A 25,135-nucleotide genomic window follows, 5' to 3' on the forward strand; every position below is an offset into this window, starting at 1 on the left:
CTCCTGCACAAATCATTTTTAGTGTTTGGTACACAAAGTTCCAGGCTTCAGGGAATGCCAGGCTCACAGTGCCCCTCACAGCCATTAATACTTCCTTCCAAAATTTATTATTCTTTAATCTCTCCCATAATATATGAATTAGAGTCCCTAGTGGAAATTCTTCATTTTCCTGCATATATTATTTCAGGTTTTGAAATTCTATAATACTGCCATAATTTTGAGATTAATATGCCACTCTTCTATTCCTTTGAGCAAGAACCAGATTCTAGCTCAGTTACTTCATATGGCATTTTTATGGGGTTAGTAGTAAGTCTTTTGCTTTGGAGGACTGCTGAAATTTATGATCATGTTTGGAGAAAAGTAAAGCTTGCTCTCCCCATAGGTAACCATTGTTTTGTATGTGAAGAAAGTAGGACGTTAGGAGGAGAATGAGAAGAACATTGGAGCTTCAGAGGGCTTCCCTTAAAATTATTCCTAAGCTGCCTGAGAAGGCAAAGCAGGGCACTGGAAAGGATTTTGTCAGTTGTTCCTTGCAAGGCAGTCTGAGCTGGTTGAACACTTTTAAACTCTAAGCCAGTTCCTTTGGTGATCATCTGTTAGTGCTCTAAGAGAGCCCTGTTGCTGCAGAACAATAGATAAAAAATAGTTTATGGTTATTTTCAAATGTTGAAATGTATCTACTTTGAAGCCTGCTCCTGGAAATGGTTATGACTTAAATGCGCTCCACTTCCTGGTTAAACTCCATGGAAACTCCATGGATGAGTGAGGATTTGGCTTCTCTGTAGGTGTCTCTTTCAGGCTTTGTGGTTCTCTGCACACTCATCAGTCAAGCAGGAATCAGAGAAATTAAACCTTAAGCCACACTTAGATAAATATGCAAATAGTTAATGGACTTAGGCTTTTCTGTTTCATATTCACCAAACTGGTGGGGTAGAAACTTTTCACTTTCAGAAGTGGTGAGCGTAGTCATGTGTCTGAGGTTGAAGTTGTCTCCCATCATGAATATGAAGAAGTGTGAAGACACTGCTGACAGGTAAAGGAACACAGAACTGGAATGTTTTCCACTGTCCAAGCGTGCAGCCCCTTGCATAATAAACTCTTTCATAAACAGATCGCACTCCATGTAACAGCAGTGATGAATGTTACCCTCTGCTGCCATTATAACACTGTTCCCACATCTCACTTTCCTGCGTTATTCAAGTCTCTTCCTAACTCCCAGTCTAGTTATTTGTTGCTACTTCATAGCAATTTGTTCTTGAATCCGTTTTGGCTACATTATTCCTCTCTTTCCCTGATGTTTACTCAGCAAATAATGTTCTGGTGGTAGCCATATTCTTTCTCAAACTGTTTTTTTCTAGACTCAACAAATGAGCTTCACAGAGACTGAACCAGGTTCTCTGTTTACTTCAGGCTGACTGTAACAAGCCAACTCAGATCTGGATCACCTGATCTGTTATTTACACAGAAGTTTGGAAAGAGTATTGAGAAGTCTTCCAGGCCATCCTCTAGCCAAAGCCACCAGCCATGCTGACACAGATGTCTTGCTGCTTAGCCCTGCTTAGCTCAGGCATGCTCTTGTAGCTCTTGCAGCATGGTATGACACAAGGGGCAAAGCTACTCTATTGTCAGTTAAAGCTTTTGGCTTTCTGACCCAATTTTTCTGTCCCAGCAGTAGTTGCTGACAATGGAGTCTCCCAGGATTTCCTTCTGCAGAATGACTTCCATCTCAGGTGGTTTTCATACTTGGAACAAGGCTGAGTCTGTTTATCTGTTTTCTGTGCAAGCTAACTTCGACAGTTCTTTTCAAGGTGGGTTATCCATGTGTTCAGGCATCCATCCAGCCTGTGCAGGGATAGGATATCTGTGTGGAGGGGTGTGAGTACTGCAGCAGTACTCATGTGGAAGTTTGCCTTCATACAAAAAGCAGGAGAAGTCTTGGGAAGTGCCTTGCTCTTTGTTTCCTGTTGCCGAAAACTTTCCATGCTGCTAGAGGGAGAGTGGTCTTTGATGGCCAGCAAAGCAAAGGTGGAGGAAAGCTCTGCTCAGGTTATCTTGCACAAGACCAGAAAAGTGAGCTAGACAGCAGAGATAGGGAGCAGGCATGTGCTGCAATAAAGGAGCTATACGGAGTGGACTGCTGAGAACAGGAGGTTTGGTCTGGCTGAGAATTTGGTAGTGGTGAAGTTCAGATGGCCAAGGTCAGGCACATCTTGAATGCCAGAAACTGCACTGCAGTCTGCAGGAGAAAACTCCTTGGGAAGCTCCTTACAGCTTTATTGGGAATTTCCCCCTGTGGATTGCCAGTGTGCTTTCAGAAACACTTACAGATGCCCTTTCTTGTGGGCATTCTGCCTTCATTTCTTGTTGCACTCCAGTGTCATACTGGAGTTCTCTGTAGGCAAGGTCAGGTTGTGGCAGCGTTACTATTGTCAGAGGACCATAGCTCTTGCTTTATTTCTAGAAGTGTTTAGGGGACAGTAACTTTACCTTATAACTTGTGCCTTGAAAGTGCATTTTGGTGGGTTTTATTGCAAAGTGTATTTTATGCTACTTGTCTTTCCAAATGCTTCTAAGTGGCACTTGAAGAAGATGCTGGTGGAGATGAGAGATCTGCTTCTTTGGAAACCTCCTAGTAAAGATTGCTCTCTGGAGGAGGGTCAGACTAAGAATAGAATAGAATAGACCTTTGAGATCAAGTCCAACCTATCACCCAACACCACTGAATCAACTAAACCATGGCACCAAGTGCCTCATCCATTCTTAAACATCTCCAGTGATGATGACTCCATCACCTCCCTGGGCAGCCTATTCCAATGGCCAATCACTCTTTCTATGAAGAACTTCTTTCTAACATCCAGCCTAAACCTCTCCTGGCACAGCTTGAGACTGTGTCCTCTTGTTCTGGTGCCAGTTGCCTGGGAGAAGAGACCAACCCCCACCTGGCTACAACCTCCCTTCAGGTAGTTGTAGAGAGCAATGAGGTCTCCCCTAAGCCCTCTCTTCTCCAGGCTAAGCAACCCCAGCTCCCTCAGCCTCTCCTCACAGGGCTGTGCTCCAGACCCCTCCCCAGCTTTGTTGCCCTTCTCTGGACACATTCCAGCAACTGAACATCTTTCCTAAACTGAGGGCTCTGAGGACTCATTTCCTCAGTGGAAGACTACACAGCAGAAGAAATAACCTTCCAATTCAGAAAATTCAGCTCTGAGAGACAGAAATCAGTACAATTAATGGCAAGAAAAATATGAAGTAAAATACTTTAATGGTAAAATATTTCAACAGAAATCCCTTTTCTTTTGAGGCCTTTAGCTTAGAAGATATGCAAATGGTTATTTCTTGTATGCAGGGGGGCTGCAGATTCTTGCTCAACTCATTGATGAAACCATTAAAGGTCACCATCGAGGGTTTATAGAGATCTGCCTTGGGTGGAATGTCATTTCTGTTTCACCATATTTATTAGGTTTTTATAGGGCCAGGAGAGAGATTACAACATTGTCTTGTGGGTCAGATGAGATTATATGGGACTGTGCTCTGAAGAGTTTATTACTCCCTGAACCATTTTAGCCTGTGTTCTGAGCCTTGCAGGGATGGAACATTGAAAACTTTGATCAAACAAAATCCAGTGGCTGTCAGATCCTGACAAAGAACCGCACGCACCAGGAGCAGAAATATGCGTAGCAGGGTAAGACACAGGACTTCTTTCCCCTCCCTGCCACAGAAGTGGCTGGTTACAGTTTAAGGGAAGGCTGGTTGGTATCATACAAGATAGGTAGGAGTCTGAGCAACCTTCCTAACATCATATTCCCTTTTGTCTAGTGAAAGTCCTAACCAAGTTGGAGGCAGCCCTGCTGTCTGCAGTCCCATATCTTACTGTGCTGCTTCACCTCTTACAGTTACATAGTTGCTGTGTTCCACAAGGTGAAGAGGTTCCAGGGGGTCTGATTTTGTCATGCCAATGCTATTTTGGTAGCCAAGCACAGCCTGTGTTACTTGAACAAGTAATGCTTGTGTACCACAGAGAAACACCTGTTTCTACTCAGTGCTTTTCCTGCCCAGCAAACCCTTCTCTCGTCTGAAGTCCTCCACAGTTCTGCTGCATATCTTCCTGCTTCCCATCGCTCTCAATTTCCAGGGAAGACTGTAGAACCATCCTGATTTGCCACAGCTTAGAATGGGTTTTCACGTGGGGAGGAGCTGCCTCACTGTTTCAATTCCACCTCCTCACCTCACAGCTATTGAATTTTCATCACCAGATCTGTCACATTTCCTGAGGGCAAAGGCTTTTATTATGTGTGTATGTGGTGCAGAGGAAATAGAGGGAAATGCTTCTTTCTACTTAACTGCCAGTTCTACTCAGTGCCAGTAAATACCATTTGGACATCATTATGGCAAAGGACTTTTAAACCGATTCTTTCCTGGAAAAGGAAGTGTAGGTAACATGGCTGTGTATTTGAAGAGATGGGGAAATGAAGGTTGCAGCAATGAGAAAAGAAAAGTGTTTAAAAAAACCAGGGAAACTATGAATTCTTTCTTCAGACAGCTCCCTTTCTGGAGCTGAAACTCAAATGCACTGGCAGCAGAACATACTATGTAGAAACAGTATCAACAGTTGCCCCTTGTGTGTGCACTGCTGTGCCAGGCTCGCTCCTATGGAATCCCTGTGTGCCACCAGCTAGAAGTGCAGCTGTGCTCTGATCCCACCTGACTGCACACCTGGAGCAGCGAGGGCTCCATCTCCCTGAAAACTGCCACAAAGTACTCTGGCAGTGTTCTGCATTGTGCAGTACTGAACACATTGCTGTATCTCTTTTATATGCACTAACAGTTGCTTTCAGGTGTGTATTTGTGACATTTTTAAAACCTCCAGCCTTCAGCAGGGCAGAAGGCGATGGGAGATAACAGGAATTGTTTACAGCCTTTGATGCCTGAAACAGCCGAGACTCCCATTTGACTAAGATGAGTTTGTCAGCTTGGTAACAATTCAGAAACTTTGTTGGTGAAATATTTATTCTGCTGTTGTTCCATTAGTCTTTACTTGGTTTTGTTCGTAAGAAGCTACTCAGGGTTTTAAGAAGTATTTTGTATTTTACACACATGTATTTCTAGATTTCCTGTTGGGGTGTCTGGCTTTGGCTTTTGCAGATGCAGAGGGCATTCTTTCATGGCTTTGCTGAATGGGTTTGCAGTTGGTACATCCTGCCAGTTGACAGGCAGTTGTCCAGGGAAGCAAACGCAGGAGGTACTAAGGAAGGCTTGATTTGAGTCTTGCCATAGATGTGGAAAGCAGATTAATATTATTCCATGTTTTCTGTCTTTGCAAAGCAGCTTGGCATGTGGGGCAGACTTTAATGAGAGCCCCTATTCCACCTGGAATAGGTTTCTGCATGGAATGTGGCTCTGTGCTTTTGCCAGGGGATGAGGAGGGGTGACCCCCATGTGCTGCACGTGTCCTTGCCCAGGCAAACTGCAGTTCTGTTTTCCTCATTTCTCTGCTTAAGAATGAGACTGGAAGTGAAATAGGCTGAAAGAGCATTACCAGAAACAGACACACAGGTATTTTCTGACTGCAGCTGAAGGTTCCATGCCTGAATAGGAACCTGTATGTGCTGGCAGGTTTGGTGGCATTTAGAGTGTAAATTATGCATGACTGAAATGAAGTGTATTTTAGTAGCAGATAGCTGAAAAGCCTTGCAATGTACTCCTAATTCAGCAGCGTTGCCTTGAGCTACTCTGAGGCCTCCTTTTTAAACCCAGACATTAGCACAAAGCACACCTCTGACTGCAGGCATTTAAAGATCAACAAGGGCCAAAAAAGCTTTTAAGATCCAATGAAACCAGGAAAACAACCATGTTGCCTTTCAGTGTCAGGTTAGATTGCCTTCTTATGAGTGCAGCTATTTCAGGTACAGAGTGCTTAGTGGTTTGGGTCTTGTTGTGTGGAGAAAGTGTTCCCCAGAAAACATCTGTTTCTTTCACCTGCAAACCGCAATGTGCTGTGAAGAGGCAAGACTGTAGCCACAGAGACCCAGGGGGACGAAGGAAATCTGGCTCATAGGGATGAGCATGGTTTTCTGAAACATGGTATCAAAAAGAGCACTTAAAAGGAGAGAATGCTTTTAGAGCACACCATACAGTGCAGACTGGGCAGGTCAGGTTGCTTCTGAGCCTGAAATTCTTCCTGGATTGCCAGTTTTGTTTTCTTACCAGCAGTATTTGGTTTCTGCTCAGAATCACCACAGGAAGTTTGTTGTTTCCCTTATTGGTAACTGTAAAATGTTCTGCTTTGCAGGCAGGTTAGGTTACAGAAGAGATCCCACTGTCATCTGCAGCATCTGAAATCTGCATAAGCAACAGAGCTGCTGCTTCCCCTTGGTCAAGTCTTTTTAGCTTGCCATTATTGACGTTCAGGTGTAGCTCTTGTTTGTGCTACTAGTGCATGACTACACCATGACTTCTACAAAACAGATAAAGTAATGTTAACACTCTGCGCTGTACGAGTATGGAGTATGCAACATAACTCTCTCTATTCATTCTGGATGAGGGGAGGTGGTCAGCCCTGCATCAGTCTCTGGGCAGATCATGGAGCATGTTTTCTTCGGGACCCAGAGTGGCTCAGTCCCAGGCTGGCGCAATGAGGAGTAATCCCTATTTTGGCTACAGCCACAGGGTTGGGTGTGTGTCATGTCTGACTTCTGGCCTCAAACTATACAGAAAGTGATAATCTGGGCATATAGGGCATAGGAGAGCCTTTCATAGGGTGGAGGTTCAACCATCTCATCAAATCAATAGCCTTCTGAAGGCTGCCTTTTTGTTCTTGCAGAGGATGACATGAACAATTACATCAGTCGATACTACAATGAGCCTAGCAGTGGTAAGTTTTGCTTGAAAATGTGCATGTGAGTGGCATTTTTGCACTGCACCATGTGCTGTAACCCAGGTGAACAATGATGTTGGCCCATCCTGGCATCTCTTGGCTCACTCTACAGTAGTTTGTACAGGAATTCTCTCAATGGTGAAAGTGCCCCAAGTTTGCTCCAGCTGAAGGCACTTCTAATAGTTTGGAGAGGTTTATTCCCCTGAGCTGGGCTGTCCACTGCAGAGTGGTTCACATGAACCTTGAAACCGAACAGTGTGGGCAAGGTAAGTAAGAATTGGGGAGTTAACTCAGCCCAGCCCCATGCTGGGAAGCCTTTCAGCATGGTTGGTAGGTAGCCTCAGGCAGGCGCGGTCTGTGACCTGAGGTCAGGCATCAAATGGATGTCCCCAGCAGGTGTCCTGCCGGCGTGGAGCGCTCTGCAAGGCCCAGCTCTGGGTGCTGGGGCACGGGCCAGAGGAGGAAGGGGGCTGCTCTGGTGTGCTTAGGGCTGGTGTAGTAAAGGGGGCGGGGACACACAAACATGCATCCTCCTCAGGGACAGAGCATTCCACGGGTATGTTTTGAAAATGTGTGTAGTTTTATGCAGCTAAATCCCTCTATAGGCATCCCCCTGAGGCATGGGGGGGGATGTAGGAAAAAAGCTCTGCATGTCTGCATATGAAGGACTTAGAAACATAGAGGGACTCTGTATGTGTGTAAGCACATCTCATGTATTTTATACTTCTATAGTCCATGTCTACATCACTGTATCTAGTAAATATTAAGACAGATGTGTCACTTCAAGAATGTATAGGTATATACAGCCAAAGGTGTGCATATATAGGTGTATGCATATAATGCATGTATTAGATATGTACAGCCCACATTTATGCACACAAACCTGAATGTGTGTGTATGTATGTTCTATATACACACATATATAGAGGAGTACAAATATATACCTGTGTTTGTACATATGTGCATAATGTATCATCGATCTGTATCTCCAAGCACACATACATCCCCATGTGTATGAAGAAGGGCTGTCTATATATATATACACATAGCTATTTTATCTAAATACTTAAATATATTAAAGTACATCATGGCATATATAAAGGGATAAAGGTGTTTAAGAGATGGTCTCTGAACCTGTGCGTGTATATACTATAGACATTGTATCTTCCATATATACATAGATGGGGGATACATATATACAGAGATGTATCTGGAACGTAAGAACAGAAGTGTGTTTGAAGCAAATGGAGTGTAGGAGGCATGTGTATCCCTGCAGGGATACACGTGTGAAAGAAGGTATCTTCAATAAGCATGTATCTACCTTCTCATGTGTATCCCTGCAGTGATACACGTGGGAAGATAGATACATGCTTATTGAAGATACTTTTTTTCACCTGTATAAGTAGTGTATGTGTGTCTGTATACATACATGCTTTAGATGTTTTATGTGTATATATAGGTATGTCTTCTATTTGTGTCTATACATAGGTACACGTGTGCATACTTCAGCTGTAAAAGCCCAGGCTGGTGATTGTACATGTACATATCTTTTGTGTGTACTATACAAAATGAATGTGTGTGTAAATATAATGCATTACATATCCACATAGATATGTGGGTAAATATTGATACATAAAAATGTGTGTATACAGAAGTATATAAAGGTGCATGGAGTGTGCCTGCATATAGGCATATATACAAAGAGACATTATATATACATTTAAAAATGTATCTGTATGACTATATATACTTACAGATGCATAAAGTATTTGTGTGTGCATATAGGTATAATGTAACATATCTGTCCCCATGTGGGAGTACAGTAACATAGATGGAGGGGGGAGATAAACTGTGTGTGTATATATATTACATTTACTATGTAATATCTATAAAGGTGTGTGTGAGTGGCCAGAGATAGCTATATTTTTAGCATATGTTATAGGTATTACATCCACTACACATGCATCTCTGTATAATATATAGCTGTAATGTTTCATATCCCTCCATTCCCCATAGATAGACACAGAGAGGAAAAAAGTGTATAGGCATGTGAGAGTAAGAACAGAGAATGAGCTGTAATGTGAAAAGCAGGTGCAAGAGTGAATTTGTTTGTACATATGCTCATCTCTAATCTGTGTTAAGTAGTAGTAGTATACGGTCTATGTGTTACCTATATAAGTACCTATGTAAGTATTTAGACTATGCATCCCCTTAGATAGATGTTTTATGATTCTGTGTGCAAGGAAACAAGCAGAGCTCTCTGGGGAATTGGCATCTCCACCAGCAGAGGCTGCTGATCCCTGGCAGAAGTCAATGTCTTCATTCTGGCAGGGTTCCATCATGAAGTCTCCTTTCAGTGGTGCCCCATGACAGGACAGGGGGCAGTGGATACAAACTGGAACACAAGCTGTTCCACCTGGAGGGTGTATGTTCATGTATAGAAATACTCCATCGAGGTATGCCACTTGGTATACCTTCTTTCTTCCCATACACACAAGAGAACACCATATTCATTGCTTCCTATAGGAAGTAGTGTGTGTATACATTAATACATAGTCACATACCTATGATTCCATATTCTCTACCCTTAGCTGTTTTCCATACTAGGGCCACACAGCTGGAGGTAGATGGTATTTACATGCCCATTGTCTCTGTGGGAGGGGTGAGGGAAGGTGGGGAGTGGCCATTGCCCGTAGGTATATGAATGAGCTCTAGAGGGACAGCCATACAAGAGGTGTCCCTCCCACTGACCCAGCCCTCCCTGTGTTATGTTCCCTGCAGACAGCGGTGTCCCTGAGGCCATCTGCGTGGTGACCACTGCTGCCATTGACGTCCACCGCCCCAACATCTCTTCTGACCTCTTTACTGTGGACATGCCACTGCGCCTGGGCAGCACTGGGACATCTGCCAGCATCACCTCAGGCAGCGCCTCGCGCTCGACCGTCAGCTCAGGCACTCAGGCCTGCAGTGAGAGCAGCCAGACGCTGGGCTCCTCCCCAGACTGCAGCATGGCCTGTGCTGACACTGTGGAGACCGGTGCTGGCCAGGCTGACCTTGCGCCCACCCAGCAGCGAGTGGCCCATACCATGGTACAGGAGCTACTGTCATCCCTGTCAGAAGAAGCCTGTCTGGCACAGAAGGGGTTGGATCCTGTCAATCTGAAGCTGCCCAGCCCTATGGGGGCCAGCCCAAACCTGGGCCATCGTCTCAGCATCTACAACCGCAGGAACCAGGAGAACCTTGATGTCTTCCAGCTCAAGCCACTCATTGACTGCCCCCAGGGTGGACCAATGATTGATGAGAAGTATGGGGCAGTGGGGCCCCCAGAGCCACGGCTGGGTCAGGTTCCTGAGGCATAGGGACACCGTGGGGGGACACGCATATACTCACTGAGCTGGGTTATGAGGTTGCCACAGGAACAAGTGGCAGTGCTGGAAGCAATCCATGGCATCTCCTGCAGTGGCCACCAGCCAGGGACCAGCTATCATCACCTCTGTCTGCTAGTGGCCATGACGCATGACAGACCAGCCACTAGCTCCAGGACAGCTGGCACCCAGTGTCCTGTAGGGCAGAATGGACTTTCCAGCAGTCTAAGGCCAACATCGACCTACAGTGCCTGGGGGGGGACAGACACCTGCCACCAGTGTAGGGCCAGACCAACAGTGTCCCAGTGTGCCATGGTCCTTCCATCAGTCCAGGGTCAGCACAGACACACAGTGCCCAGGGGTGGGACAGAGCTGCTGGACAGTTTGGGCCCAGCTTGATCCCACCCAGGGGCTCAGTGTGGCTGGGAGGGAAGCAAAGGTGAGAATAAAAAGTGACAAACACATCCTGCCTCCTCTCTGCCTTCTCTTCCCTGCATTCCTGTTTCCCCACCCATGTGCCACCTATTTGCCCACCAAGAGAACTGCAACACCACACTGACCCTGCCTCTCTCCAGTACAATCCTTTATTTGCCCTTATTCCTCCCCCCCTACCCCAACCGCAGTGGAGGGTCCATCACCGTTGCTCACTTCTTCTTCAGAAGCTCCGTCATTTCTGGCACCGCCTGCGAACAGCCAGTGCAGAGGATAGTGTGTGCTGTCTCCTCTGAACCTCCAAACTGACCATATGTGGCACCCAACCCCCACCCAGTTACCCTCCCACCCCTCATGCCCAGCCCACCACTCCAGGGCCTGTGAGTCACCACAGCTCACAACACTCCCCACTTTGCTCCTGCTGAATAAAGCCTCTTAATTATTTAAGAGAGCTCCATTTCCATTAGGTGGAAATAATGCATTCGTACAAAATTTATTAAGGAAATTGTCTACATGGTGTTTCTTCAGCATGTGACTTTGTCTTGGGCTTACGCAAAGGCCCGTGCTCGCCGCTGAGGCAGTGGGCATTAGTTCAGGAGAGGCATTAAGTGCTGGCAGAGCTTCTGCCCAGGCCTTTGCACAGAGCTGCTACAAGCTCCTGCCAGTCACTTGTGTGGCCAGGCACAGAGGTGGCACATGTGAGCCCCACGCACGTGGGTGTGGGCTGGCACACACAGCAACATATTCCCAGAGAGCTGCCAGCTCTTCATGTGTCTCAGTGAGGCAGCAAGCTCAAGCAAAACCAAGAACTCCCCCTGCCAACTCTGTATTCTCATACTTCATGAACCTTAAAAATACATGTAAGCAGTTACTGCTTGAAATGGGTCGTATTCAGGGAATTAAAATAGAGGCAGCTGCCACAGCCCCCTCAAAGCCCCTGAATGCTTCTATGTGCAGGCTTTGAATTGTGAGCACGTTAACAAAGAACAACATCTTCATGTGTGTTCTAAAGTAAATACCCTCAGACATCTTTAACACTTACTAATCAAGTTATGTAAGCTGCTGGACCTCTGAAACAGTTCATTCAGCACATCACATTTAGCCTCACCTGAAATAAGTCTGCCACCAGTCCAAAGTCTGCCACTTGGAAAATTGGAGCTTCTGGATCCTTGTTAATGGCAACAATGGTCTGCAAGCAATAGTTAAGCAGCATGTGAGCACAAAGATTAACACCTGGGGCTGCTTACAGCAACAGGCCTTAGCTAGCAAACACTGCTGAACACTCCAGGCCCCTACAAGCAGAGAAGACTGGGATCACAGCAGTCCAAATATCTTTCCTCTCCACTTCAAAAATACCCTCCCACACATAGCCCCAAAACTCCCTTCCTTGCACATTGCATACACCAGGGCTGCCCTTCCCTGTTGAGAAGTCTCAAGAAAAAAATAGCTACCAAAGATGACCTGCAAGAGCCCAGCTGCAGAATTAACAGCAGTAACACAAAGGTGGCATTTAAAACAAGTACAAAGCAACTTTAGGCCTCTGTACTCAATACAGAACACAGCATTTAGTTTGTCACACAACAGAAACATACAAATTGAAATCCCAATGCAACAGTCCAGAGCATTCATAGATTCATAGAATACCAGGTTTGGAAGAGACCTCAAGAACCATCCAGTCCAACCTTTCAGGGTAAGAATATAGTTTAAATGATCTGGCCCAGCACCCAGTCAGGCTGGGCCTTGAAACTGCCTAATGTAGGGGAATCCACTATCTCCCTTGGGAGTTATTCCAATGCTTAATAATGCAAATGGTGAAAAAACTTTTCCTGCCATCCAGTCCAAATCTCCCCAGTAAGCAACCTGTCCCCATTACCCCTTGTCTTTACCCTGGGACTCTTTGTTAAAAAGGAAGTCTCCCTTCTCTTGGACCCTTTCCAGCCTGTCTGCATCCTTCCATAGCAGTATCACAGTATAACTAAGGTTGGAAGAGACCTCGAGGATCATCAAGTCTCCACAGACCTCATGACTAGACCATGGCACCAAGTGCCACATCCCTCTTGAACACCTTCAGGGATGGGGACTCCACCACCTCCCTGGGCAGCACATCCCAATGACGAATGACTCCCTCAGTGAAGAACTTTCTCCTCACCTCGAGTCTGAACCTCCCCTGGTGCAGTTTGAGACTGTGTCCCCTTGTTCCGGTGCTGGTTGCCTGGGAGAAGAGATCAACCCCTTCCTGGCTACAACCACCTTTCAGGTAGTTGTAGAGGGCAATGAGGTCACCCTGAGCCTCCTCTTCTCCAGGCTAAACAACACCAGCTCCCTCAGCCTCTCCTCACAGGGCTGTGCTCAAGGCCTCTCCCCAGCCTTGTTGCCCTTCTCTGGACACGTTCAGCAGGGACCAAAACTCTACACAGTACTCAAGGTGCAGCCTGACCACCACTGAGTAGAGTGGGAGAATGACATCTTTATCTCTGCCTGTGATACCCTTATTAATGCAACTCAGCATCCTGTTGCCTTTCTTTGATACTGCAGCACACTGTTCACTCATGTTGAGTCTTTTGCCCACCAAGACCCCCCCAGGTCCCTCTCTGCAGTCGTGCTCTCAAGCCAGGTGGCTCCCAGTCTGATCTTTATAACAACATTGGTTATGTGTCCCCAGGTGCAAAACCCAGGATTTGTTTCCTGGAAATTTAAATTCTACCATACAGTAAGTATCATTCTGTGATTGTGACAGCTTCCAGCACATCAAATGTGGAGGTCCATATCAAAATGACAACAGCATGGGGAGTGCTCCATAACAGATAGGGTGGGGGGAAGCTAACAACTCATGAAAGGGGCCTTACAGAAAGTAGGGGTCTGAACCACAGCGCTCCAGTGCTGCCTTTCTGTCCAAATGCTGCCAGCATGAACTCTGACTGGAGGCAAGACGACCCCTCAGGGCTAGCAGAATTAATGGCTCAGTGGCATACACCTAATGGCAGTAACTCAAAAGTTTGCAAACCCTGTGGGTTTAGGCCCACAAGAATGTGTTCCCTTCACAGGTTATTTGTATCCTGTGAGTCACTCTAAAAAGGACCACATCATATGTGCGAGAAGGAAGCACCTATAGCAGAGCACTGCTGCTGCCCTCTTGCCAGCTCCTAAGCAAACACCTGCAACTATTCCTGTGATGCCTTCCCTGAAATACTTTTCCCAAAGTTTTATTGTTTTTTCAGTTGTCCCAGCTCCAATGCAAACCACCACTGACAACTCTGACAATGACTTTAAACTTACTTGAAGGCCCTACCATGCTCTGCAGAACTGCTCACAGGGGCTAACACTGAAGGCCAGCAGATAGTAACACCTTGGAGCTACCAGCTCTGTCCTCATCAAAACATAATTGACACCAGCTGCCTGCAAAACTCTTAAAACTAGTTTGGCAGCCTGGTCCTTCCCCTGTCTCCATGAGCTGGAGTAACTTTTTTATCTAAATGGTCTTTCCATGGTAAGACACAACAGCATCCCCTTGCTTGCAACAGAACTTTACAAGTTAAATCCCTTAGAAAAGCCACTGTAACTGCCTCACAGGGAATTAAAAGTAAGTGAAGAAAGCAACAACTCTCCAGGTCTCCTCAAAAGCTACAATTTCTACCCTGCTGTAGAAGGACAAATAAATTACACATTTCACTTGGTAGAAAGCATCTGACTGCTTTGGAAACCATATTCTGGAAGTATACAGGTTCACAATGCCAGGTAATTCACAGTGCTGAGGGAGGGCAGGGGACATTCCACAGTCTCCACAGCCACATTAACACTTTCTGAACATTGGATCTTTCTAGTAACTACCACACCAATGTGCTTTGGCTAACAGAAAGATAACACTTTTCTAACACAAATAAGTAAACTTGAATTTTACACTAAAAAAACCTACAATACATGGAAGAAATGAAACAGAAGCAAGCACCTCATACCAACAGATTCCATTTCTGTAATTCCCATAAAAGCATCTCAAAGTATCAAATGTGGCACTGGGAGAGGCAAAGCAGCAGAGGGTTTGCTGTTACAGTACAGGACGATACTGCTGCTCAGTGTTTTCATAACACAGGGAATTCTGGCACTTGAAGGAACAGGTTCCTAGCTGTGCTGCTCTCATACACTCCTGCTGTCTGACTGACCCTATTGCTGCTCTGTGAGGAGACAATGGCAACACTGCTCTGCTGACAGCAGTTAGTGTTCACTGCTACAGGTTGTATTCACACACCTTCTCACACTTCTCAACAGCACCCTTCATCCCTGCCCATCATTCATCCCTAATTTCTAATTTTGGTTGGTGGTTCCCCACTGTGTTGGCATCAGACAAGTCCCTGACTTCAGAAGACTGAGGGCCCACAAAGGGTGCTGTATCCCAAATCAACACTACAGGCTTTTCCCCAAGAAATATTTCCCCCCTGGATTTAAACACACCCAAACAGAACTGAACTGTAAGGAAGCACAGACCCTCCCGCCACACAGGCTGGCCTATGAGGACAATGACCAGACACAAACACTCACTGTTCTGCCACTGGTTGAATGCAAGGATCTGTCTGTATACTTCTGCAAACCTTTTCCTCAGTCTTACAGGCTATTTGAAGTTCTGGTTTTGGTTTCTGCCTGAAAGCATAAGTTGGTTTCCTGAAAACAGAAAAATCTATCTTCTATTTCCAAAATGCCCTGCAGGGAGGCAGGACAAGGCATAGATTTGATGCCTGGCATTTGCTAGTACAATTTGGAACGGAACCTGCTCCCCTCTCCAAACATAGGGCTCTGGACCAAAGTGGCAGTTCCCATTTTAGATTATCTGCCTTGGCAGCTAATGAGTTAAACCTTTTAAAGTTTTGCTGCCGTTTTATAATAGGTTTCCATTTGAATGGCTAAATGCAGGAATGTCAGAGACATCTTTTACTTTATGGAATACTAAGTTCATAATTCAAATTGCACATTGTTATGCATGAATTAATATGTCATGCTCCAAAATAAATGCTAATGGAACTATTGTATAGAATTCAGGCATATGGGGGGGTGGTCTGGGGCTTTTTAAACAAAGTCAGTTAGCTGCTTCTACTTCCCACTTCTGGTTGCAATGCAATGGGTTTTCTACCGCCTTAGAGGTTTATCCACACTTACCTGTCTTGGAAAGGCCTGAAGGGTTAGTATGTTTGTCTGCTGCTTTAAAACTGTCAGGTTTAACATTACAAAAAAAGGAAAACTGGCTAAAGGACTGATATAAAACCAAAGAAGTCAACTCATTTCCTTCCTCGAAAGAAATCCATCGTAGCACATTCATCTTTATATACCTTGCTGTCTTTCATTCCAGCCAAGTGTTGGATTGCTCCAGATATTCCCACAGCAATATACAGTTCCTAGAAGGAAACAAAAATGAGACACTTTTTGGTACCCACAACACAGTTTCAGTAAGCTCTCCCAAGCCTCACTCAAAATTAATTACATGCAGAGTTTTTACATTACAGTAGTTTTCAGTATTAAAGGCAGCTGATGATTGGTCTCCTCCTTCACTGAGGGATGCAGTGTAAAAACAGAGAATCCCACAGGAGCAAAAACATAGGAGGGAGAATGGAAGGATCTGCATCAGAGCAGAGACACTGCTCAGCCAGTGGACAGGACAATCAGTGCTACTCATGGCCCCAGAGATTACCAAGGCAAGTATTAAGCAAGATAACCCACAAATGCATAATGCAGCTGTCTAAAGAGAAAACCTAGGCTCTTCAGCTTGAAGCCTCTAGGATCCTTTAAACAAGACAGAGCACAAAGCTGAAGTTCAGGTGTTTCCTATATGGCAGGATAACACATCTCAGGAGCAGGCTAGTGCACTGCACACATGCCAATAGTTCCTATGATCTACCCCAGCCCTCAGTGTTCACATGCTCTCAAAGCTTTTCTTCCCCCATTCCACTCCTACAGAGAGATGAGGAATGAAGTGCTTTCCAGCTAGGCACTGACAGCAGGTGGTCTTTACACTTTGGGGCTCCCAACCTAGCATCTCCAAAGAAACTTACATTCAAAATAGATGAAAGTTTACAGGCAAATATCAACAGTTTCAATTCACAGCAGAAAGTGACCCAGGCTGTAATTACTCAAAATTAAGTACATTTTTAGCTCTGTGAGACTTTCCTACCACCCAAGTCCAAGCAGCAGCCAAGCCTGTACACCTTAACTACCAAGTTTCACAGAAGGAAAACAAAGCAAGCACTTCTCACCAACTCGTTCATTGAGAGGAAACTGCAACACACCAAAAACCAACTCAAAGGTGGTATTTATACATACTTAGAAAAGACACAACCTCAAACACCTCCCAGAGCTTCCCTTTTACAAATGCCAAGGTTAGCCCATATTTAAGAACATACAGATCTAATTCAAGACATTATTTCTGGTGCCGGGGGCAGGGGGGAAGCCTTCTCCCTGTGCAGCTGAAGATGTGCACTACAGTTAAGTGACTTTCACCATGACAGAACAAATCCCAGCTGTGGAACAGGCACAGACCTACAGACCAGGCTGGCAAATGGAGGGGTTCAGATACAGAGACCATGCAGACTGCTTTAGCTGCGCAGGCCTGACAATCACAGCAATTGGACAAAAACTCAAATGACTGCTTTCTGACATCATTAAATTTCACCTCTTACACTGGCTTTGAAATAGAAATAGATACAATTTATGAAGCTTTTTTTCTTTTTTAACTTTTCTACAACAGCTATCTCCTGTAAAAACTGGCGGGGAGGGCAAACAAAATAGAAACAAAGTATTTCCTACTGAAAAGGCTTGCTTTGAAATTGAAATACAGAATCTAGTCAGGTATTTCCACAAAACCACACAGCTGCTGAAGACACTCAGACATTTCTTAGCCTCAGGAGCTTTTTACTGAGCAGATTACTATTGAGGGTCAATCCGTTCTAACCACAGCTGCAAAGTAATACAATATGTCCATAGAAGAACTCTCGGTAAAAATGCTATACTTCAATTACAGCAAATAAAAGAACAGATGTTACAGGAGAACTCATTCTAGCATCTTACAGTCTTTAATAGAAGCTCTTTTTAAAAACACATTACTGTAATTTGATTTTTTTCCTTATTTTTTTTTTTTAGCAATTCATTAAGTGCCAGTCATCTAGACTACCAGATACTCTTATCAGTCTGCTTAATGTCGTGAAGTTCAGCCTCTGGAAAGAATCCAGCTCAGCAGGAGCCAGACGCCTGTGTGTATATTCTATTAAAATATCAAGGAAAGACAAGGATGTTTCATTAAAAGGACATTTGTAAATCACCAGCCTTGTCTAAAAAGCCTTTATGATGCATCTAAACCATGCCCTTCCAGGTTATGTGCTCTTGGCTCTCTGGCAGAGATAGCTGGTCCCTTACTGATCACCTCAGTAACGTTTTCATGCAAAGAACACACAGGACAGCATGTTTCTCATCAAGAGTTCTACACCATAAAATGGATGTGACAACTTAAATCTCAGTTTAAATCTATCTGCAATTTAATTGGAGGCACACAAAGGAGCCGTGAGGTCTGAATGATAAGGGTTCAGGACTGGTGCTCTTCAAGGAGTGACTTCAACTGGTCATCTAGAGACGTCATAAAAGACTCAAATTCAAAACTCTAAATTATATTTTTAGGGCAATAACCTTGGTTCGATGTTTTCCATGAAATCAGTAATTTCTGCCCTGTCTTTTGCTGAGTCCTAGCATTACTACTGTGTTAGTATTCAATGTACCAAGCCAGGACTATAGCCCCAAGCACTATGAAGTAAGTGAGGGAAGTAGATTGGTACCACACAGCAGCACTGCTTCCAACTGCATTATGTGACATGTCTGCCACTGAAGCAGAGAACATAAGATGGTCTAGGAGGAGATCTTGGTTCTTCAGAGCTCATCTACACAGGAGACCCATACCAAGGCACCAAGTGGTATGAATCAGAGTCTGGATCACACCTCTCAGGTGCCAACAAAGATGGCTTTATACCAGTTCCAGTTCTTGGATCCGTGGAAGCTGCTCTAATTACTGCCATCAGGTGGCTGATCCACAGCCTACAATTACAGGCACTTGCATCAAAGAGCAGGACGTGGAGTGGCGCTTGCATACAGGCAGGTGTCCACTGAAGGGCTGCTGCCACATGAGAACAGTGTCACAGAACAGCACACGGATTCTGTACCAAGGGGCCCGTTACACTGTCTGCTACAAATGAAGTCCCAAAAGCAATTAAAGTCAAGGAAAGTCAAAGTTTTGTTGGTATAAGGGCACGGCATCAGATCAGGAATTGTCCTGCCTCACAGCAACTTCATTTCACACAGGAAATAGTAACTGTGTTACAGCCATGTAACAAATCTTTATTTATTATGACATCAACACAGAGGAAGGGACACCAGAGAAGAGAGTTAATGGTCAAAAAGAGCACAACCGAGGAAACATGAAGCACAGGAAGCTGAAAGTCCCCAATTCAGCCCAAGGGTGTACAAAGTAGAGGGCAGCAAGGCACAATCAGCAAAATATTTAGAATTAAAGATGTGGTACTGCAGAAAGAGCTTGGTTTGTCAGCAAGAGGAACAGGTGAAGGTGGGAGCATCAGCACTAACATATCCACCAGGCTTCCTACAAGCGCTAGGGCAACAGCCAAAGATGATTCTGGCAGCAAACTGCCACAAAGGCCAAGACTGTTAATGTAGTCTGCAACACAACATCCCACCAGACTCCAGTGGAAGCTGGGACCCTGAAAATTACTCAAGAGTCCTAAAAAGAAACAAAACTTCAAGTCCTAAATTTACCCTATTCAAAGGCAAGATTCCAACTCAAGAATCCAACTTCCCATTACCAATTTAAAGTATTCATCTGGCCCTGTATTGTTTTTGACAAACATGACCACAGTATGACCTGCAGAGTCACTGTATGTTAATCATTAAAATGAAAAAAGAAAGAAAAAAAATCCCCCTTAGCCATGCCCTGACCTCCTATTTCTGCTTTAAACGTACCCAACTTACATATTAGCATCTACAGCAAGTCCTTGAGACTTCATATGCACAATTTGCAAGCAAGCTCCAGAACCAGTCACTCCGCTCTTTAGATAAAAAGTCACAAGAATGCTCTGTGGGGGTGATTATAATTACCAGCATACCAATGCAGTTATTTTCCTGTGTGCATTGACACTTCCAATTATCTGTAATATGTGGCTTATAACATTACTTCATTTTTACTTATGAGAATACTTTTAAATGCCTTTGGCTGCCTTGGGGCAGTTAAGATGCATACATTTGCTCAAGAACAGTTTTTAGTTGCAACTTCCAGTGACTCTGAATGCTGCTCTAAGAGGCTGCTGTGCATCCACAGGTGCACAAGATGAGGTGGGTACTTTGCAAACATGCTGTCAGCCACTATTGATTCTTATGCCAGTTTTTGAATTACGCTGAAAACCTTCAGTGTATATCCATTTATCATCCTATCAGTGGCATGCTTTTAAACAGGCTAGTTTAATAAACCCCTTTGGCACACATACTCTTTTTAAAGGCAGCTCAGATATTTTATTTGCTTTGCAAGAGTGAAAGGACAATGAAATAAGAAATAAATCTTTGTACTGAAAATTGCTTAATACAAGAGATTCCTTCCAATTACAAGCTATTCACCGACTACTTTCTGGCTTGACACTAGTTCCTATACACTACACTCTATATCAAACAATTATCCAGTATGTACTACTGATGCAGTCAAGTATCCACTCAAGAAGCACACATTACTGAACTACATCCCAGCTACAGTTTCTTTTTCACTTTAAGAACCTTTGATCAGCCAAGCTATGTAATTACTCTTAAGCATGGTTAGGGTGTCTGCTGGAGTGCAGGGCCATACACCATTTTTTTTTCCCCTCTCCAGGGAAAAGCACATCAATTGCTTTCAGCTAAATGCACTCACATATGAATATTTTAGTACAATTTAATGTTTCTGCACCAACCCCAAAGGAGCAGAGCATCAATTTGTGAACATAGTTTTCTTCGAGTTAAAAGCTACACTGGATAATGCAGGATGAAAGGGGTTGTCAATCCCTAGCTTTTTAGCAAGTCAGAGAAAGGTAGTCTGTAAATCCATTCCCAGCTGCATACAAACAGCTCTCTAAAGTTTGCTACTATAAAGCTACTTTTCAACAATAGTGAATTATCAGAGGAGATGTTTGAAAAAAAATTTTCCAGGCACGGTCAGTTTTCCCTATGCTATTCCCATCTGCTAGCTACCTAACAGCCTCTACCATTTATGTAATGAAAGTGCACCTGCTGGTCTGTTAATAAACCCACAAATGTAATGTACAAGTAGCACATTCCTACAAAGTGGCTAGCTAAATATAGGAAAAAAAATAAGTCATGTACCACGTGCTTGAATAGGAAACTTTAGTGTCTCAATATTCTATCATATGTGTAACAAGTTAGGAAGTAATGAAGATCTTATCATTGGTAAGCAAGGAGTAGAACATTTTTTAAATGAGTAGTCAAGATGACAAGAGCAAAACTTTTCATGAAGCTAAGGGAATTAATTTGAGCATTCTGTTGTTCATAATTTTCATTTAGAGCCAGAGAACAAAAAGTAACAAAAACAGTAGAATAAATCAGACCTCCTTTCACTTTCCCTATGCTCCCCCTCTAAAGAGTGAAAGGAAGCAAAACTTAACAGATAGACTAACCTAAGCAAGCGAACTATGCCTAAAAAGCAATGGGATGCAACTCTGAAGAAGTTAGCATCCACTTACTATGCAATGAACCATGAGTTACTCGTGTAAATAAGACCAGGCTAGGCCAGGTCTGCTTGTCACCACCTGCAAAGAAATACGAAACATAGGAGTAATGCAAGTGATGTGATACGCTTTCTCCCTCCTTGCTTCTCCCAAAGCAAGAGCAGACGACTACCAAGGAATTCCACTGCTCTGCGGAAGACTGTTCTCTATATCTGTCAGGAAATGCTTCCTTAACATTCAGCTTTCCTTCTACTGCTTCCCATTTCATCCCCATTTCCTTCTACTGCTTCTACATTTTCTCCCCAGTTACACCTTAAGATGTTCCTGTTCTTCCACCATTGTGGTGCCTTTCAACTGAAACAACGTCGCACTCTCTGGCCTCTCAGCTGAAGCTGCACCTTGTTAATATGCCTCTTTCCCCTTCATTATTACTGCCAATTCCTGACAGTTGTAAATCTGCCTCCCTTTTGAAGTTCCTGCAATCCATTACATTCAGAGACCCTCTGGTATGAAATCAAAGCTTCAGTGCTGAAGCTAAGCAGGTCAGCAAGTTTTCCCCTGGCTACACAGAATTCCCATCTGCTTCCCCACCCGAGATTTCCCAATGCATCTGCCTTCTGTGCAATCATATCAGATTTCAAGCTCAATCATCTAATCCACTGTCAATTATTACTACATCATATATTTCCTAATGCCTGCCTTCCTGAGTTTCTTGTCTAGCCCAGATGGACACCCTTATCCCTACAATTGTGAAATACTAGTCTGGCCATATCTTCCCTATTGCCAGCTAAGAAAAACTACAAAGAAAGCTAAAGCAGTCACAGAACAAGACCCTAAAAGAACACAGACTTCAACCAGGGAAAATAAATTTTAAACGGGCAAAGTCAATATTTAAGTGCTGAAGAGGATAAACTAGAAGGATGCCTTTCAGGCACAAGGTCAGAGGACAACACGAACAGCCTAAAATGACACGTGCTTTCTGGGAAAAGGCAATCCAACAGTGCCACTGAGATTTTGTTTGTTTTCTAGGGGGTATAAAGTTAAGAGCAAGATAATCCCAGTACAACCCCATCTTCCTTCAGAGGCTGAAGAAAGAATGTAATTAGGACACAAGGGAAAACTTGGGAGACCATGAGAACAATCTGGGTGTCCAAACATTGGTGCCTACCTCGTATCATAGACAGCATAGGATTTCCCACATGAATCATAGATGCTGCTCCAGAAGGAAGTCTCCAGGCCCTACACAGTAACCACCAACCCTGTGAATGTCCTTTTCATACCCTAGATGGCTAAAATGGCATTAGACACCTATTTGTACGTGTTCAATCATCACCTGTACACCTCCTCGTTGCAAATCTAAACTGTAAAGGTTTTAGGCTATGCCTTTATAATTTAGTTACAGATTTTGAGCAGAAAAGTAGAAAAGTATAAATAAATCACTACTGGATGTAAAAAGGAAAACAAAATATTACTCTAAACAAATTCAGTGGTTAAATATCTAGAATAAGACAGGCTATACCATAACAATTCTCTCTCTTCTTTCCTGATCTCTGCTGGTTTTGCTTCGCTTGGGAGAGATTAATGCATTTGTTGGCTGGCCTTGACTGAGCTGTTTAGTTAAGTCTAACCCCTGCTTTCTCTCCATTCCTTTTTCTCTCTTGGGACAAGGGGCTGGGGGGGGGGGGGGGAGGGCAGTGGAACAGCTTCCCTAGTATCTGACCAGGGGGATTTTCCTGTTGTTTGCTAATTGTAAATATCTGTATAAGATTGTAAATACTATGTATTTTGTACATAGCCATTGCATTCCCTTGGAGAGTATAGTTCTTGCTTGTAAATACAGCTTCATTTGCTTCTAACTGAGTTGGTCTGGCAAAGTTAATGCTGGGGGGAAACTTCAACCCACCACACAGCAGAAGCTACTTAAGGCTTATAACAGTTGCTTCCCTTTATTCACAGCAGTCAGAAATTTTTGTTTAAATATCAGACAAACCAGGCAAGTTCCTGGGAAAGATTATGTACTATTTTGCATGTCAGAAATGTTGCACCCAGCTCAAACTACAACAACCTCAGGCAAGGAAAGCTAATATTGAGCATTTGTGTTCCATTCACAAAAGTTTTATATAACTGAAAACTGATAAACATTATTTAACTTTTTTCTTCTCCTCCTCTCTTTTGTTTGTTTCTCTGTTTCTGTGAAAAAGATACAAAGAACTGAGAAGGTTTTTACTGTGAAAACCAATGCCCCTGACGCTTCAAAACATCTTACCTGGAACCAGCAGTTGTTTTGGGGGGTGGTTGTAGGCTTGATTCATACAGGGAATTTAGTATTTTCTAACTGGACATAACTAATGTTTAACAATAGGCATTCAAGGGAAGGACATTTTTATCCAAAACCAACTAATTTGAGCATTGTTACAAGAGCTTTTTCCTTAAACAGAAACTACACGTTGTGCTTAACCCGAGAACACCACCTGCAAGTAAGAAATAGTGGAAAACAAATGGCTTCTAACTAAAAAAACCCCACCACACTCCTAAAATTATTCACAATTATTAAAGACACTGAGTATACCAAATTACTTTTTCAATTAGGAAGATAACATTTTCTATTTCAATGTACCCACTTATACCTACAAATTTCCTTCCTTCCATCTCATCGAATAATACAAATCCGTGCTCTCCTTCATAAGATAGGCTGTTCAAACAGGACCTGCAATTACCTGAATTCAACAGGTAAAAGAAGCTACAAATAGAAACAAAAATAACACACCGTACATTTTAACAGCTGGAACAGAATTATACAAAAGAAAAATTACCAAAGAGGCAGTCAGAAAAAGAAAAAAAAAGAGAATGCATAAATCCCAACACAAACAAAAGGCTGAGGAAGTTTAGAGATGAAAGGCTGATTTGGAAGTGTCAATTAAATGTACAGAGCTAATTCTCACCCAGAAAGAAGGTGAAATTTGTACTCTTTAATTAACTGCATTTTTTCATTACCCAAGCAAAATGAACTACAATTGCTTGACTGGCAGTTTGTTCGTGGTTAATACATCACAATTTCAGGGAGGCTGCTGTGGCTGCAAAGTTCTCATGTCCTGTGATGCACTTCTGGACTGCACTCTTAAAAGCTGAAGCCAGTTGCAGAACTACTGAAGGACCAGTGACCAAAATTACACTTCCTTCATCATATTCACAAAGGCACAAGGGAAGAAATAAGCAGCTCTTTTAGATTATTACCTTTTTACCCAATGATCAGCACAGAAGCACTTCTGAGCAGTCGCACACGAAAAGTACTAGCAGCACCTCCCCTCCTGAGCTTGTAATGACCTCTCCAGTCTCAAAAATGACCCAGTTCCTGAGTCCTTTAAAAATAATGCATTCCAGTCCTCCACTGAGACTGAGCAAGAGACTATTAATAGAAGAGTAAGAGCATACACCGAGATACTTTCCCATCAGAAACTAACAGCTGCACAGGGAGCAAGTATGTCTCAAAACTCCAATTGTTTCTTGGATCCAAGACTCTTCCACTGCTTAAAACCCACATACCCAGAAGGACATGCACCATCTTAACTAGAGGTCAAAACTAAACACAAAACTCAGGTCTCTGCCAGTCTCGCTACCAATGTACCAAGCCCCTCTACAGTTTTCCAAATACCATGTCATGAGTGCTCCCTGAACTAGTGGTATTAACCATACCACTTGGACAAGAAAGCTATTATCTTCTA

At 43.7% G+C, this 25,135-nt stretch overlaps 2 protein-coding genes across 5 annotated transcripts in view; one reads left to right on the forward strand and one right to left on the reverse strand.

Moving 5' to 3' along the window:
• TMEM266 (transmembrane protein 266) overlaps positions 1–10,710 on the forward strand; it is an 88,832-nt gene extending 78,122 nt beyond the window's left edge. For 3 of the 4 annotated variants that reach the window (XM_054168912.1, XM_054168914.1, XM_054168913.1), the window contains exons 12-13: positions 6,818–6,868; positions 9,653–10,710. In XM_054168912.1, coding sequence (XP_054024887.1) covers positions 6,818–6,868; positions 9,653–10,230 — 629 coding nt within the window. In that variant the 3' untranslated portion in view covers positions 10,231–10,710. The remainder of the gene's footprint in view (positions 1–6,817; positions 6,869–9,652) is intronic. The other variant, XM_054168915.1, reaches the window with a different exon arrangement.
• A 64-nt stretch (positions 10,711–10,774) lies between these two features.
• ETFA (electron transfer flavoprotein subunit alpha) overlaps positions 10,775–25,135 on the reverse strand; it is a 32,554-nt gene continuing 18,193 nt past the window's right edge. Inside the window, exons 10-12 of the mRNA XM_054168917.1 lie at positions 15,984–16,049; positions 11,777–11,857; positions 10,775–10,919 (exon numbers count right to left, since the gene is read on the reverse strand). Of these exons, the coding sequence (XP_054024892.1) occupies positions 10,881–10,919; positions 11,777–11,857; positions 15,984–16,049 (186 nt within the window). The 3' untranslated portion in view covers positions 10,775–10,880. The remainder of the gene's footprint in view (positions 10,920–11,776; positions 11,858–15,983; positions 16,050–25,135) is intronic.

Source organism: Dryobates pubescens, chromosome 17, assembly GCF_014839835.1.
Source record: "Dryobates pubescens isolate bDryPub1 chromosome 17, bDryPub1.pri, whole genome shotgun sequence".
NCBI classification, from domain to species: Eukaryota; Metazoa; Chordata; class Aves; order Piciformes; family Picidae; genus Dryobates; species Dryobates pubescens.